Genomic DNA, 14,049 nt, shown 5'->3' with positions numbered 1-14,049 from the left:
TTTGCTATGTCTTATCATACCCCTCCCTAAAGTCCACTTGGTTTTAAATGTTCATTTCTGATTTAGGTCCTCCATTATTCATTAAGTGAAGGATCAGTCATAATTGGTTTGGAAATGTTCATTATGCCAGGGTTAGTCTAATTCCCTGTTGTTTTCCCCCCTGAAGGAAATAGCAATAGCTCTCTGCCATATTGTCTAGAATTGCTCAGTGTGGAGGTGGACTAATTCACCTTCAACAAGATAAGCCTAGATAGCAGCCAGACACCTGTGCATGCATACAAAACATGTTTTTGCCCCTATGCATTATACATAAATGGCATATAGAGTTTATGAAAGTGCCTGGATCTCAGTGGTGGAATAATGTCAGCGAGGTCAGTTTAATATGAGCGCTGGATATTATCTGCTGCAGCCAGTCGCCCCTGGAGCACAGAGAGACGTCTAGAGACGTAGTCTGGTGTTACCACAGCAGCCAGCTGGGACTGCACCTCAGGAAAATAACAGGAGACGCACACACCAAGCCTGCGTCTGAAATGGCACCCTTTTCCCTCTACAGTGCACTACTTTTGACCAGAGATCTATGGGCCCTGGTTAAAATTGGTCCACTATGTAGGGAATCGGGGGTGTCATTTCAGACTTACACAGGTATTGAACAAGTCAAAGTGCATTCAGAGCCCCAGCCCATTCCACATCAATCCACCTATCAATCGGCATATTGATTGATGTGGAATTCTCCTGAGTTGCAGTCCCTAGTTAGCCCCCCCACTATGGGGGAAAAAACCAAGAGACACAAATCAGCTAAGATGGACAGCATCCCATTAGTCTTGAATGGTTTCCTCTCTTTGATTCCTGGCTGTATCTCCATGACTGCAGATATCTAAAGGACTATATAGGTTAGAGCAATATGGCTACCAGACCTACCCAGTCCTTTTATGTGTCAGCATTCATGAAGGGAAAGAGACAAGGAAAGGAAGCTGTTTATAAGTATTGGGATGTAGCTATGATCAGCATTTACAATGGTATCAGCATATTGTCTGGTCGGCTAGTTGGCGATGAACTTCAAACCACAACTTTGAACCACAACAGTAACCACAACTGATGTCAAACTACCGTAAACGTAAACCGATAATTTTATCCAAACAATAACCAGTTTGTCATGAAATTTCTGAAACATTTGATGTCAGAAATTAGCATAGAACCAAGTGGACCCCCCTCCCTCCCTCCCTCTACCCGAAACCCCCAATCTTAGAGAGCTGAATGTGTTCAGTGTTGTCTCCTGCCTGTGCATGACCAATGCTCTATACATATGCTGCATGCATGTTCTCCATACATATATATATACTGTATATGCTGTACATGCACCACTCACATGTCACCCCCTCGCTAGCTCCTCCCCAACCCAACCCCACACCTAGTCAGACCATCACCAACGGCTGCTCTCTCTCTTAGTGGGGAGTGTCTGTATTACAGCCTGTCTGTCTGTCTGTCTGTCTGTGGGACTCACAGAAAGGACACACTCACTGACTGACTGACGATGGCCAAGTCCGTAACGGTTCATTCAGACCAGGCCTGTAGGTATTGAAACACTCACGAAATGCTGTCTGTCTTTCTTTACACCAGCAGACGCACCCCCATAACTACCACAACATGAAACACTACCCAGGTGTGGTAGTGTAGACACACCAAGGATGAAGTTGGGGTAAACCAAACTGAAATTGTGTGTATGTAGCTATGTCCTCTCAAATACAAAAGAACCAACCAGAGCACAGCTAAATGTCCTTGAGGACAGAACAGCAAACAGAAAACACTGCACTTTTCATATTGTTGTTTGAAGGTAATTTAATTCTTTATTGACTTTTTCTCAATTCTATTTCAAGTTGATTAAGCCAGCCAGAATTGCCCTAATGCAGCCATTAAAGCAAAGTTTAAATGAAAATAAAAACGATTCTGGGCTCTGCGAGATTTCATTTAATTATGACAGCAGCATTGATTATAATCCGTCACTTCTCATTAAGCACGGCTTACCTGTATTCTCCCTCGCCCTAATAACTAATAGAAGAACAGATGTCATACTTATTGGATCGAAGTAATGCTCTAATTTCTCTAATCAAATACCTCTAATTATGACGCCAATGAGAAGAAAATACTCCACATGTCAATTTATTGTATTTTTTATCCAATGAAGGAAGTATTTGTGTTGTCACTTTGATTTCTGGATTTCACAAACATTATTCCTTGGTCGATATAAAATGAAGCAGTGCATCCTTTCTATCTGTTCTTTCATTTGTTCGTTTTTTCTCCTTATCCTGTGAAACAGAACTTCCCAGCACAGTTACTGATCAATATCTCAACAGAACATATTCTCCTGATAACAATCCAAAACCCCTAAATACTTTCAATAAATAACTTGCTGGCCAATATTGGATTCTGGCCAATAGTGCTGAACAATTTATTTAGGACTGACATGACATACTATGTACTTTGTCAGTTATGGGGCTGTCATGGAGAGGGTTTTGGATAGTAACTCAATCAGTCAAACACTACAGTATATACTGACTGTACGTCTGTGTGCCTGAGTGCATGCATACCCAAACCCATGAATTACCCATATCCTTATCAAATCTGAATGTATTACAAACGATTAGACACAACACACGGTAATGCTCACTATCCAATGGCACAGTAGTTAAGTTGCTTGCTGTGACACCACCGGACACTAATCACCGGCCAATGATCACATGATCACGCTGAAGTCAGTGATACTGCGACACAGAGACTTGGTGATGCTTTCGTGGTGGATTAAAATACTAGAATACATGACTAGCCTTTCCTTCTGTCTCTGCTTGACTTAAGACAACTCCATCACCGAACCAACCGACCAACCACAACCACCAAACACCGCCAGTATTTCCCCCACCATGGAAATACAGAATTGTATGTAATTAGGTTACAGTACACCACAACTATCAGTCATTCCAACCCCTGACACACCACATTATGTATTAATCGTTATTCCTCGACCAGAAATACACTGTAATTAGATATTGATTGAATAGTCAATTTGATGAATTAAACAAAATGCCTGCGACAACTTAGTTTTCTATCTATACACTCTTAGGAAAAAAAAGGTGCTAAGTAGAACCATACAGGGTTCTTTGGTTCGTCCCCATAGGGGAACCCTTTTTGGTCATAGGTAGAATGCTTTGCAGAGGGTTCTACCTAGAACCCTTGATGTAGGGTTCTACATAAAATCCCCTGTGGTTCTACCAAGAACCTTTTTATCTTTGATGGGTTTTTCCTAGAACAATCTCTGAACAGTTCCATCAGCCTTAAAAATGTAACTCTTTATGACAAGGCCCTAGTTGAGGGCCTAGTTATACCCTAACACATTGGTGTTAGGAAACTCCTGGTTTACAGGCCAAATCAGGCCAGGATGTCACATTATGCTGGCCTGCAAAGTGATTTGTAATTCCTATTGGATATTGGAATCCAGCCAGAGTGAGGATATCACCAGAAACCTGCATTCAGAATGACTGCCACTGTAGGGAAGATTGATTAATAGGACTGCCTAAATGATCTGAACGGGAACAACCACCTCAGTAATGGGTGCAATAAGTCCAACTACTTAGTTAAGAATGTATTTATTTATTTTTGTGTAGCATAAGATGAATAAACCAATCAATGTACATTCAAAAACACAGATATTAAAATGAACAATTCTGAAAATCTATCTGCAAAAGGAGTGAGCTGGGAAATATGATAATGATGGGCGAGGTTTTGAGTGGTTTTTCTCTACACAGTAAAAATGACACACTCACACTCAACTCTGGTTATTAACACCAGAGTTTATTTTACACCACTGAGTGTTAAAGTAACTGTCCAGTGTTTCCAGATTTCTATGAAATATGACCTATAATTAATTAGAATATGAGTTAAATAGTTTTCCTTCCAGAAATTGTTAATTAGGTTTGTTAAAAGCAGCTTTTCTGTGTTGGAATGGTGTGGGCGTACCCCAACAACAGAATGGTCTGGGCGTATACCGGTCATTCAAAATATAAATGCCAGTAGACCGCTGATTGGCAGGAGGATGACATCATCCTCTGACAAAATAGCAAGCATTTTTTAAACGGCCTGTTTGAGATACAAGTTTGAGGTGGGGTTTTTGAAGGGTTTTATCTTCAGTTTATGCTTTCACCACAAAAATAAGTATAGAATATAAACTTTTAAAAGTGAGATTTTCACTGGATAGTTAGTTTAAGGTAATTTAACTCCTGAATCAACACTAGAAATGTTACATTGAATAATCAACACTAGGTAAACCTGGCCAATTTGCTGTGTGGGTAAAAAAAAACAGTGCCTTCAGAAAGTATTCACACCCTTTGACTTTTTCCACATTTTGTTGTGTTACAGCCTGGCCTACATACAATACTCCATAATGTGAAAGTGTAGTATTAGTAGTGTTCATTAAAAATGAAATGCTGAAATGTCTTGTGTCAATAAGTATTCAACTCTTTTGTTATGGCAAGCTTAAATAAGTTCAGGATTAAAAATGTGTTTAACAAGTCACCTAATAAGTTACATAGACTCAATCTGTGTGCAATAATAGTGCTTAACATAATTGTTTAATGACTACCTCATTTCTGTACCCCACACATAAGATTATCTATAAAGTCCCTCAGTCGAGCAGTGAATTTCAAACACAGATTCAACCACAAAGACCAGGGAGGTTTTCCAAGGCCTCGCAAAGAAGGGCACCTATTGGTAGATGGGTAAAAAAATAAAACAGACATTTAATATCCCTTTGAGCAGGGTGAAGCTATTAATTCCACTTTGGATGGTGTATCAATACATCCAGTCACTACAGGCATCCTACAGGCATCCTCTCCTCTGGAGAGGAAAGAAACTGCTCAGGGATTTCATCATGAGGCCAACGGTGACTTTAAAACAGTTACAGAGTTTTGGGGCGGTAGGTAGCCTAGTGGTTAGCACGTTGCTGGATCGAATTCCCGAGCTGGCAAGGTAAAAATCTGTTGATCTGCCCCTGAACAAGACAGTTAACCCACTGTTCTCCGGTAGGCCATCATTGTAAATAAGAATTTGTTCTTAACTGACTTGCCTAGTTAAATAAAACTTCAATAAAAAATGTAAAAGAAATGTAATGTCCGTGATAGGAGAAAACTGAGAATGGATCAATAACATTGTTGTTATTCCACAATACTAACCTAAATGACAGAGTGAAAAGAAAGAAGCATGTACAGAATAAAAATATTCCAAAACATGCATCCTGTTTTCAATAAGGCACTAAAGTAAAACTGAAAAAAATGTGGCAAAGAAATTAACTTTATGTCTTGAATACAACGCGTTATTTTTAGGGCAAGTCCAACAACACATCACTGAGTACCACTCTTCATATTTTCAAGCATGGTGGGGGCTGCATCATGTTATGTCATTGGCAACAACTAGGGAGTTTTTTAGGATATAGAATAGAGCTAAGCACAGGCAAAATCCTAGAAGAAAACCTGGTTCAGTCTGCTTTCTACCAGACACTGGGAGACAAATTCACCTTTCAGCAGTACATTAACCTAAACACAAGGCCAAATATACACTGGAGTTGCTTACCAAGATGACAGTGAATGTTCCTGAGTGGCCTAGTAACAGTTTTTACTTAAATCGGCTTGAAAATCTATGGCAAGACTTGAAAATGGCTGTTTAGAAATGATCAACAACCAACTTGACAGAGCTTGAAGAATTTGAAGTAGAATAATGTGCAAATATTGTACAATCCAGGTCTGCAAAGCTTACCCAGAAAGACGCACAGCTGTAATCGCTGCCAAAGGTGTCAATACTTATAAAAATTAGATATTTCTGTATTTTATTTTCAATATATTTGCAAAAATGTCTGAAAACATATTTTCACTTTAACATTATGGGGTATTGTGTGTAGATGAGTGAGAGAAAAAAAACATTTCATTTTAATTCAGACTGTAAGAACAACAAAATCTGGAATAAGTCAAGGGTTATGAATACTTTCTGATGAGGCTGGATATGTAAAATTATTAAGGGAATACCAGATACATGCACAAATATTCTCACACCTATTATTGTAATCTTATCAGGTTTCTCAAACTCCTGATGTTAAAGTTTAAACACTGAGATAAACAATCAAGCTGAGGCACTTTAATAGTACCACAAAATACAATAAAAAAGCTTATTCAGATTCAGAATGGTTCCCTTCTGGCCCTCCAAACAATCATCAAAGAACCCTTTCTTCCAAAAACAGGTATTCAGATGAAAAAGGTTCTAGGTAGAACTCTTTGCCTTACAAAAAACCCATGTCTTCAGAAAAAAGTGTTCTTCCGATGAAAACGGTTCCTGGTAGAACCCTATCCCTCCTCAAAGAACCTTTTGGAACCCTTTTTTCTAAGAGTGTACATAGTTAAGCCAGCCACCATGTTTGCATAAGTTATGATCCCACTACATATCAGAGAGAATCTCAAGTTGTTGTTGTTTGATTTTCTTTATGTTATGTTTATTCATCATTGCCATCGATGCACACACTGAAGTGAGCCATGAAACTACACAATTACATACAATGTCCCTGGGACAACATCTGGTGTTGGGATGCAACTACTGCTTGTCCCCGTATAGGCTTGATGGTCATTCTGTTGTTATGAGATGTTCTGAGTAAAGCTATGCTGAAGATGTATGTCTAGTTGTCTACATATGTCCCACCAGTCAACTCTTAGCAGAACCTCTACTGTGCATCTGATGTCCACTATAGCCAGTGCACCTAATCATTTATGGTTTCTCCCAATTGCATGCAGTTCGGCAGAATGTCTCATCCCTAGGTGTTGCTAACCGAAACCAAGGTAGGCTATACCTCCAACTAAGATTAAACATATCTCTTTACAGATCTATCTTATATATACAGTAGTTAAACAGGGACTGTACTAGCTGTGACAGTTGAGACCAGGTCCACCAGGAGGGAGCTTTTTCTGTTAATCTGTGTCAAAACCCTTAGTGATTTAGATTTTGTAAACTTGAAAAAAAAGCACCTTTGAGATGTTACAATATCCGCCTCTCCTCCCCTCCTCTCCTTGAGCCCCGAGATGTGGAATCTCTCCACAGGAGCAGGATGACGATAGGCATTCTGTCTCTCTCTCTCTCGCTCTTCCATTCCATTTCAATATCCTTAGATTATCCCCTTCGTTTTAATTAGGCGTGGCGCTTCTAGGGATTCTAGAATCCTATCTGAGCTCGGCGGAAGAAAATAGGGCGATTTCATAGAGCGGTTTATGTAGATTGATTTCAGGCAATCTCAAGTTGATCCATTGTGCTGATGTGCTGTGGCTGTGGCGACCGTTTAGCAAACAAACTGCCCATGTATTTCCATACAGAGCACTAGCCAAGCGGATGTAAAGATGTAGAGCCCTCAAACTCAACTCTGGATCTCGAAGCCAGTTTCACTGCATTTTTTCATCGTTCCCCTCTAATCAGGGACTGATTTAGACCTGGGACACCAGGTGTGTGCAATTAATTATTAGGTAGAACAGAAAAACAGCAGGCTCCAGACCTCGTAGGGTAAGAGTTGAGTATCCCTGATATAGAAGGTATAGTGTTTATGTCATAAGTTTATGTCTGGCGAGAACATGGGAGAGCATGTGAGAGGGGCTCAGTCAGGGTTGACCATTACTTCACCTCCAGTTTGTTTGCTTGTTATCTGATGGGGAAGAGATGCGGGCAGCAGTGGGATTGTGGGATTGTTGTGTGCCGCGCCAGTGAGCCTCGACCGAATGCCTCGATGAACAAACCTATGGGAAATGATCCCACTGTGCTTTCCTAGAGGATGTGTGGTGTTTGTCCGTCAGGAGAATGTAATACCAGAACAGAACACTGCTGTTCATCTACATTGTGACTACGATAGCATGGTGTTGTTGGACTCTCTCACACAGTTTGGATACTAATGACAGTATATGACTGATAACTTATTTTACCTCTTGTCTCTTCCAAATGGTAAACTTGAGTAGATTCCATGCAACATGATTCAACAGACTGCATCTGTAGCTGTCAGGGCAACCACACTTAACGCCAAAGCCCTAGAATGTTATTCTAGAACTTCTTCTTCTTACAGTGCAATGATAGTGAAGACATTGTGTTGGTATTAATTCCTCTAATATTTGCTATCTCAGAATATAACACTACATATATAGGATCACCTATCTCATTGTTCATTTAATAATTCATGCCAGACTTCACTGGATGTTCATTTCAAACTTTTTTGTACGATAGTGAAAAAGTAGGAATGTGTATGATTCTCCGTTCTTTAACCCTTCTGAACATTCTATTATTTCATGTTTAACAAAATATATCATGCTTCTGTTTATTTATTTGTTTGTTTTTCTTCTTTTAAAAAAAAATGTGTCTAGTAGCTTCTCAAGTTGCTTTGTCAACTGTCCCTTCAGTTCAAGTTGCAAACAGCAAGCGAGGTAGGAGATTCTCAGATTCATACAGTGCCCCTCTGTGTCAGCAGTTGTCAAAAGCCATGTCCCCACTGTATGAATCTAGAATGACCTGTGTATGTGCTACTTTAGCCACTTAACCCATCCCTACCCCTGTAGTACCTTGTAGTACTAATCCACAACTATCCCCATGAACTATGACCAATGTGCACTCTGTATCCATAAAGGGTGGAGTTTGCTTTGCGTTATGGATATGTGGTACATGTACAGTTTATCTTTCTGTGTCTCTCTACATCTAGTGTAATCATTAGAAGTGCTATTGAATACAATTCTTCAAAGTACAAAATAGTAAGGAAGCTCTTCAACATATCATTGTAATGCCTCACAGAAATATTCTAGAATATTTTTCAATCAGGGAGAGTATTGGTCTTCTAAGAGTAGGTTTCGGAGTAGATAACATACACGTTATGAGAACTTCAATTAACTTGTGCAGCTTGTTAGCAAATAGACCAGAACATGATTATTTTTCTTGAATAGAGTTGAATAGGCTAGCTAGGCCGCTGTCTTTCATTTCCAAGGCTCTATGCCTTTCGTGGTGACCGACGGAAAGACCTGACCTCAATCCAGAACTTAATAACCACAATCCCTCCCCAAAGCCCCTGTAGCTCAGAGAGGACTGTCTGTCCAACTGCCTGTAGCTCAGAGAGGGCTGTGTGTCCAGCTGCCTGTCTGCAAAGGCTTAAGAAACCCATCTGACCCAGCATGAAAGTTGGTGTCAGCAGTCGCTCCACAAGACAGATTGAACCCAGCTCCAAGGCTGATCTGGGCCGGCCAGGTGTCACACGTGACCGTCTTTGATTGGCATGCCCGCCTGACGTCGTGTCACTAAGCAGTAGGCACAGGGCGTAGCCTGACTCCCAATCTGGGAGCTAATACTACAAAATACTACACGACACACTACACATCACACAACAACATGCTCCCCTTGTCACCCCTCCCCTTGTCACACCTCTGCTTCTCATGCAAAGTGCTTTTTTGTTGCAAGGTATTTATTGGCTGGGAGGGGTGTCAGGTGGCAGAGTGGTTGCTGGGACATGTAGCAACACTTCCTCTTCCATCTGGTTCTCTATAGAAAGGACAGTTATGTATTTCCATTCATCTTTTTCTTTAAAAGTCATAGTTGCATGCTCTGTGGTTTAGGATTACAGTGTGAACGTAATAACAATGGCCTGTGGATTGCACTACTGCTACAAAGGTTCCTGCTCCTCTCCTCCTAATCTCAAATTAAACACACAGTAGGATAAATGAAGCCTGAACTAATCGAGATGTACATTTCAAACTGTGTGGAGTTACACACTTATGCCATGCCCAGGTTGAAAATTACATTCCAACTCAACTCATCTCGTTTGACCTGTCTTGTACTGTGTGGCCTAGTTCCCATGAAACCCAGTTTTTGTGCCATTCCAGAATCAGAATCCTCCTCATCCTTTCCATTGTGGTGTGCTTGAAGCGAACGTCTCTTACGCTCTCCCTCTAACAACATGCTTTCTCATCGCCCCAGGGTGAACTGATGTCTAACACCACTGGCTGCATCCGTCCATGCCAGACTTGTCATACTGTAGCCCTTTCCACCTCCTAACCTAACATTGTCTCAATCTCAACCCCCATCTCTCCATCCTAACCTCGCATGTGATGGTGCCTCCTCGCACTACCTTGCTACTAGTACCACCGCCGCCCGCCGTAGCACATGCCCCGCGCAACACAACCCAACCCCCACATCAACATGGCCCCTTGGTCTCTCTCCACCCTTCCTTCTTTGCAAGACTGCGAATGCTTCGGACACTCCAACCGCTGCAGCTACATCGAGCTGCTAAACTCCGTCATTTGCGTGAGCTGTAAACACAACACTAGGGGCCAGCACTGCCAGGATTGCAAGCAGGGCTACTTCCGAAATGCTTCTGCGGAGCTGGAAGATGAGAATGTGTGCATAGGTCAGTTCCCTCACCACTGTCTGTCATCATCAGCACTGCTTATACCAGCTGACCCCCATTTACACCACATATGACCTTCACCTCATCCTTCACCTTTCACCTTAGTGCGTCAGACCTCCAAACTCCTGCCTCATGTTTCACTGTCTCTTTTCCTGTTGCTGTCTGGGTCCTGTCGTTCCTCACTTGCTTCTGTCCATATGACTCGCTTCCTTCTCCACAGGGCTTATGTATTAAACTAACTGTTAGTCATCAAAATCACAAGGTTTTACATTAAAGAGTATTACTCATACATGTGTACTGCTATGGAAAAACTGTACTTTTTCTAAACTGATATACATTTTACCAGATTAGATTTTGACACTCAGGATGGTTTTGATGCTGTCTATGTCATGAGAGGTTTTTTATTTTGGTTCTTTTAAAATAAATTATTATTCCAAATGCTGGTTATGTAACTACATGACCAAAAGTATGTGGACACCTGCTTGTCGAACATCTCATTCCAAATTCATGGGCATTAGTATGGAGTTGGTCCCTCCTTTGCTGCTATAGCAGCCTCCACTCTTCTGGGAAGGCTTTCCACTAGATGTTGGAACATTGCTGCGGGGACTTGCTTCCATTAAGCCACAAGAACATTAGTGAGGTCGGGCACTGATGTTGTGTGATTAGGCCTGGCTCGCAGTCGCCGTTCTTATTCATCCCAAAGGTGTTCGATGGGGTTGAGATCAGGACTGTGCAGGCAAGTCAAGTTCTTCCACACCGATCTCGACAAACCATTTCTGTATGGACCTCGCGTTGTGCACAGGGGCATTGTCATGCTGAAGCAGGAAAGGACCTTCCCCAAACTGTTGCCACAAAGTTGGAAGCGCAGAATCGTCTAGAATGTCATGTATACTGTAGCGTTAAGATTTTCCTTCACTGAAACTAAGGGGCCTAGCCCAAACCATGAAAAACAGCCCCAGACCATTATTCCTCCTTCACCAAACATTACAGTCGGCACTATCCATTTGGACAGGCAGCGTTCTCCTGGCATCCACTAAACCCAGATTAGTCCATCGGACTGCCTATCACGTTTCAGGAGAAGACCCAGATGCAGACAGTGTCGAAGTAACAAAAGTTTTTTACTAGAACAGGGGGCAGGCAAAATGACAGGTCAAGGGCAGGCAGAGGTCAGTAATCCAGTTCAGAATCCAAAGGGTACAGAATGGAAGGCAGTCTCGGGTTCAGGGCAGGCAGAGGTCAACAATCCAGGGTGGTGTGACAATGGTACAGAACGGCGCTCAGGGTCAGGGCAGGCAGAATGGTCAAAACCGGGAAAACTAGAAAAAGACAGGAGCAAGGGGAAAAATGCTGGTAGAGTTGACGAACAAAACAAATTGGCAACAGACAAACAGTTAATAAATACACTGGGGATAATGGGGAAGCGTGATTCATCACTCCAGAGAATGCGTTTCCACTGTACCAGAGTCCAATGGCAGCGAGTTTAACATCACTCCAGCCGACACTTGGCTTTGCACATGGTGATCTTAGGCTTGTGTGCTCAGCCATGGAAACCCATTTCATGAAGCTCCCGACGAACAGTTCTTGGGCTGACGTTGCTTCCAGAGGCAGTTTGGAACTCGGTAGTGAGTGTTGCAACCGAGGACAGACAATTATTTATGCGCTACGCACTTCAGCAATCGGCGGTCCCGTTCTGTGAGCTTGTGAGGCCTACCACTTCGCGGCTGAGCCAATGTTGCTCCTAGACATTTCCACTTTACAATAACAGCACTTACAGTTGACCGGGGCAACTCTAGCTGGGCAGAAATTTGACGAACTGATTTGTTGGAAAGGTGGCATCCTATGACGGTGCCATGTTGAAAATCACTGAGCTCTTCAGTAAGGCCATTCTAAAGCCAATGTTTGTCTATGGAGATTGCATGGCTGTGTGCTCGATTGTATACACCTGTCAGCAACGGGTCTGGCTGAAGTAGCCAAATCCACTCCTTTGAAGGAGTGTCCACATACTTTTGTATATATAGTGTATGTTTCACAAATAACCAGAAACATGTAGGAATCTGTTCTAAACATGTTTAACTTCATGCACATTCTTTAAGTAGGTCCCTGTGTTTTGCGCAGTCATGTGACATTATCCTGTATTTTAGGCCTTATCCAGAAATAAGAATTCCACCAAAAATGAAATCAGTTGTCTGAGGATGGTGCTTAACCATCTGAAGGGAAAAGAAAAGGCGGCAGTTGTATGTAAAGCTTTAAATTAAAGGTTAGAATCCAGGCATGTCACATGATTGTGCAAAACACTGGACCCTATAAAAAGTATATGAAAGTATATATAGATAGTGTATATATAGATAGGTTTTACCATACGTTCCACTATGCCTTTCCATCTGTGTAGTGTGTAGTGACTCTGCACCTTACACATGCACATAGCACCCAATAAACATCTGTTGTCCCTCGCCCTCTGACGTTCTGATCTGGCTCTGGAAAACTGAAAATATTATATCCACCCCATATCCAGGTGTCTCTTCCAGCCTGAAGGAGAGTCTAATGAACTCGCACACTCCACGCGTAAACCCAGAGGTGTCGGAGCATGACCGATAAGCATGATGGCAATGGCAACTACTGCATATGTCACTGTGGAAGTGCTAGGCCCAACCCTGCCCAGGAATAGTAATGCAATTCCATCAGTAGCCTTTATAGGGTGCGTCTCAAATGTCACCCTATTCCTATATAGTGCACTACTTTTAATGTCATCCCTATAGGGAATATAGTGCCATTTCGGACACACCCAGAGTCAGTGCGGTCTTGCCCTGTGTATTACCCTTACCCTTCATAGCGCATCAGTAGTCGTGTTATCACAGTCAAACCAGTACTCATATATATCTTACAAATGCTGTAGGTTACCATACAGATGGGAAAGAGGAGAGCCTTGTAAGGCTTCTATGTTCACAAGCAGGATTTGGAAAGAGCTTTAACTGTTGATAATGGTAAAGACATGGCCATTTTTGGTGTGGTTAATGATGGTTGTTTTGTTCACACATTATTCTACCCAGACAATATCCACTTATAGTATTAGTCAAATAAGCAGTTTACAAAAAACATATTTGCCCTGTAGTTAATCAGTTTCCCATGAAATCTAAGTGTGGACCAAATTACTAATTGGATTTTTTTAGTTTTGGAATGACTTGAAATGTCTGGAGACAACATATATTACAGTACAACAATGCCCATTTCAATGTTACCGTCCCACTTTCGTCACATTTCAAACATTCGCTGAATCATACTGGACAAGTCCAAGCTATGTAAATCCTTTCTTGTACATTTCTCATGTAATTCCTATGACATCTCTTTGTATGTCTCCACTGTCTCTGTCTCACCTCCTCAGTCATCATGTTTCCCTCTAACTTTCATGTCAGAAAATGTGTCATCTTAATGTCATGTCATTTTTCAAATATGGCTACCATATTTAGCTAAATAAGGTTTTGCTTATTGCACTATGCGTAAATGTGACTTGTTAAAATGCATAAAATGTTCTAGAAAATAATGAATCACCTCAAATGATCCATACAGTGCTTAATGTCTCATTTCCTTCAGTCACTCTTTATCTT

At 41.5% G+C, this 14,049-nt stretch overlaps 1 protein-coding gene across 7 annotated transcripts in view; it reads left to right on the top strand.

Annotated features, from left to right (window-relative positions):
- Window positions 1–14,049, top strand: part of LOC115152985 (netrin-G1) — a 91,617-nt gene that overhangs the window by 63,467 nt on the left and 14,101 nt on the right. For 5 of the 7 annotated variants that reach the window (XR_003867626.1, XM_029697986.1, XM_029697970.1 and 2 more), the window contains exon 4: window positions 10,280–10,447. The exons of 1 other annotated variant lie outside the window; for it this stretch is intronic. Coding sequence is in view for 5 of the 6 variants with exons in the window: in XM_029697986.1 (XP_029553846.1) it covers window positions 10,280–10,447 (168 nt within the window). In the remaining variant the exon portion in view is untranslated. Of the gene's footprint in view, window positions 1–6,821; window positions 6,867–10,279; window positions 10,448–14,049 lie in introns of all 7 variants that reach the window. One more of the 7 variants, XM_029698009.1, reaches the window with a different exon arrangement.

Source organism: Salmo trutta, chromosome 2, assembly GCF_901001165.1.
Source record: "Salmo trutta chromosome 2, fSalTru1.1, whole genome shotgun sequence".
Classification (NCBI taxonomy): Eukaryota; Metazoa; Chordata; class Actinopteri; order Salmoniformes; family Salmonidae; genus Salmo; species Salmo trutta.
The sequence above is the reverse complement of the archived record's forward strand: the minus strand, read 5'-3'. Positions and strand labels throughout refer to the sequence as shown.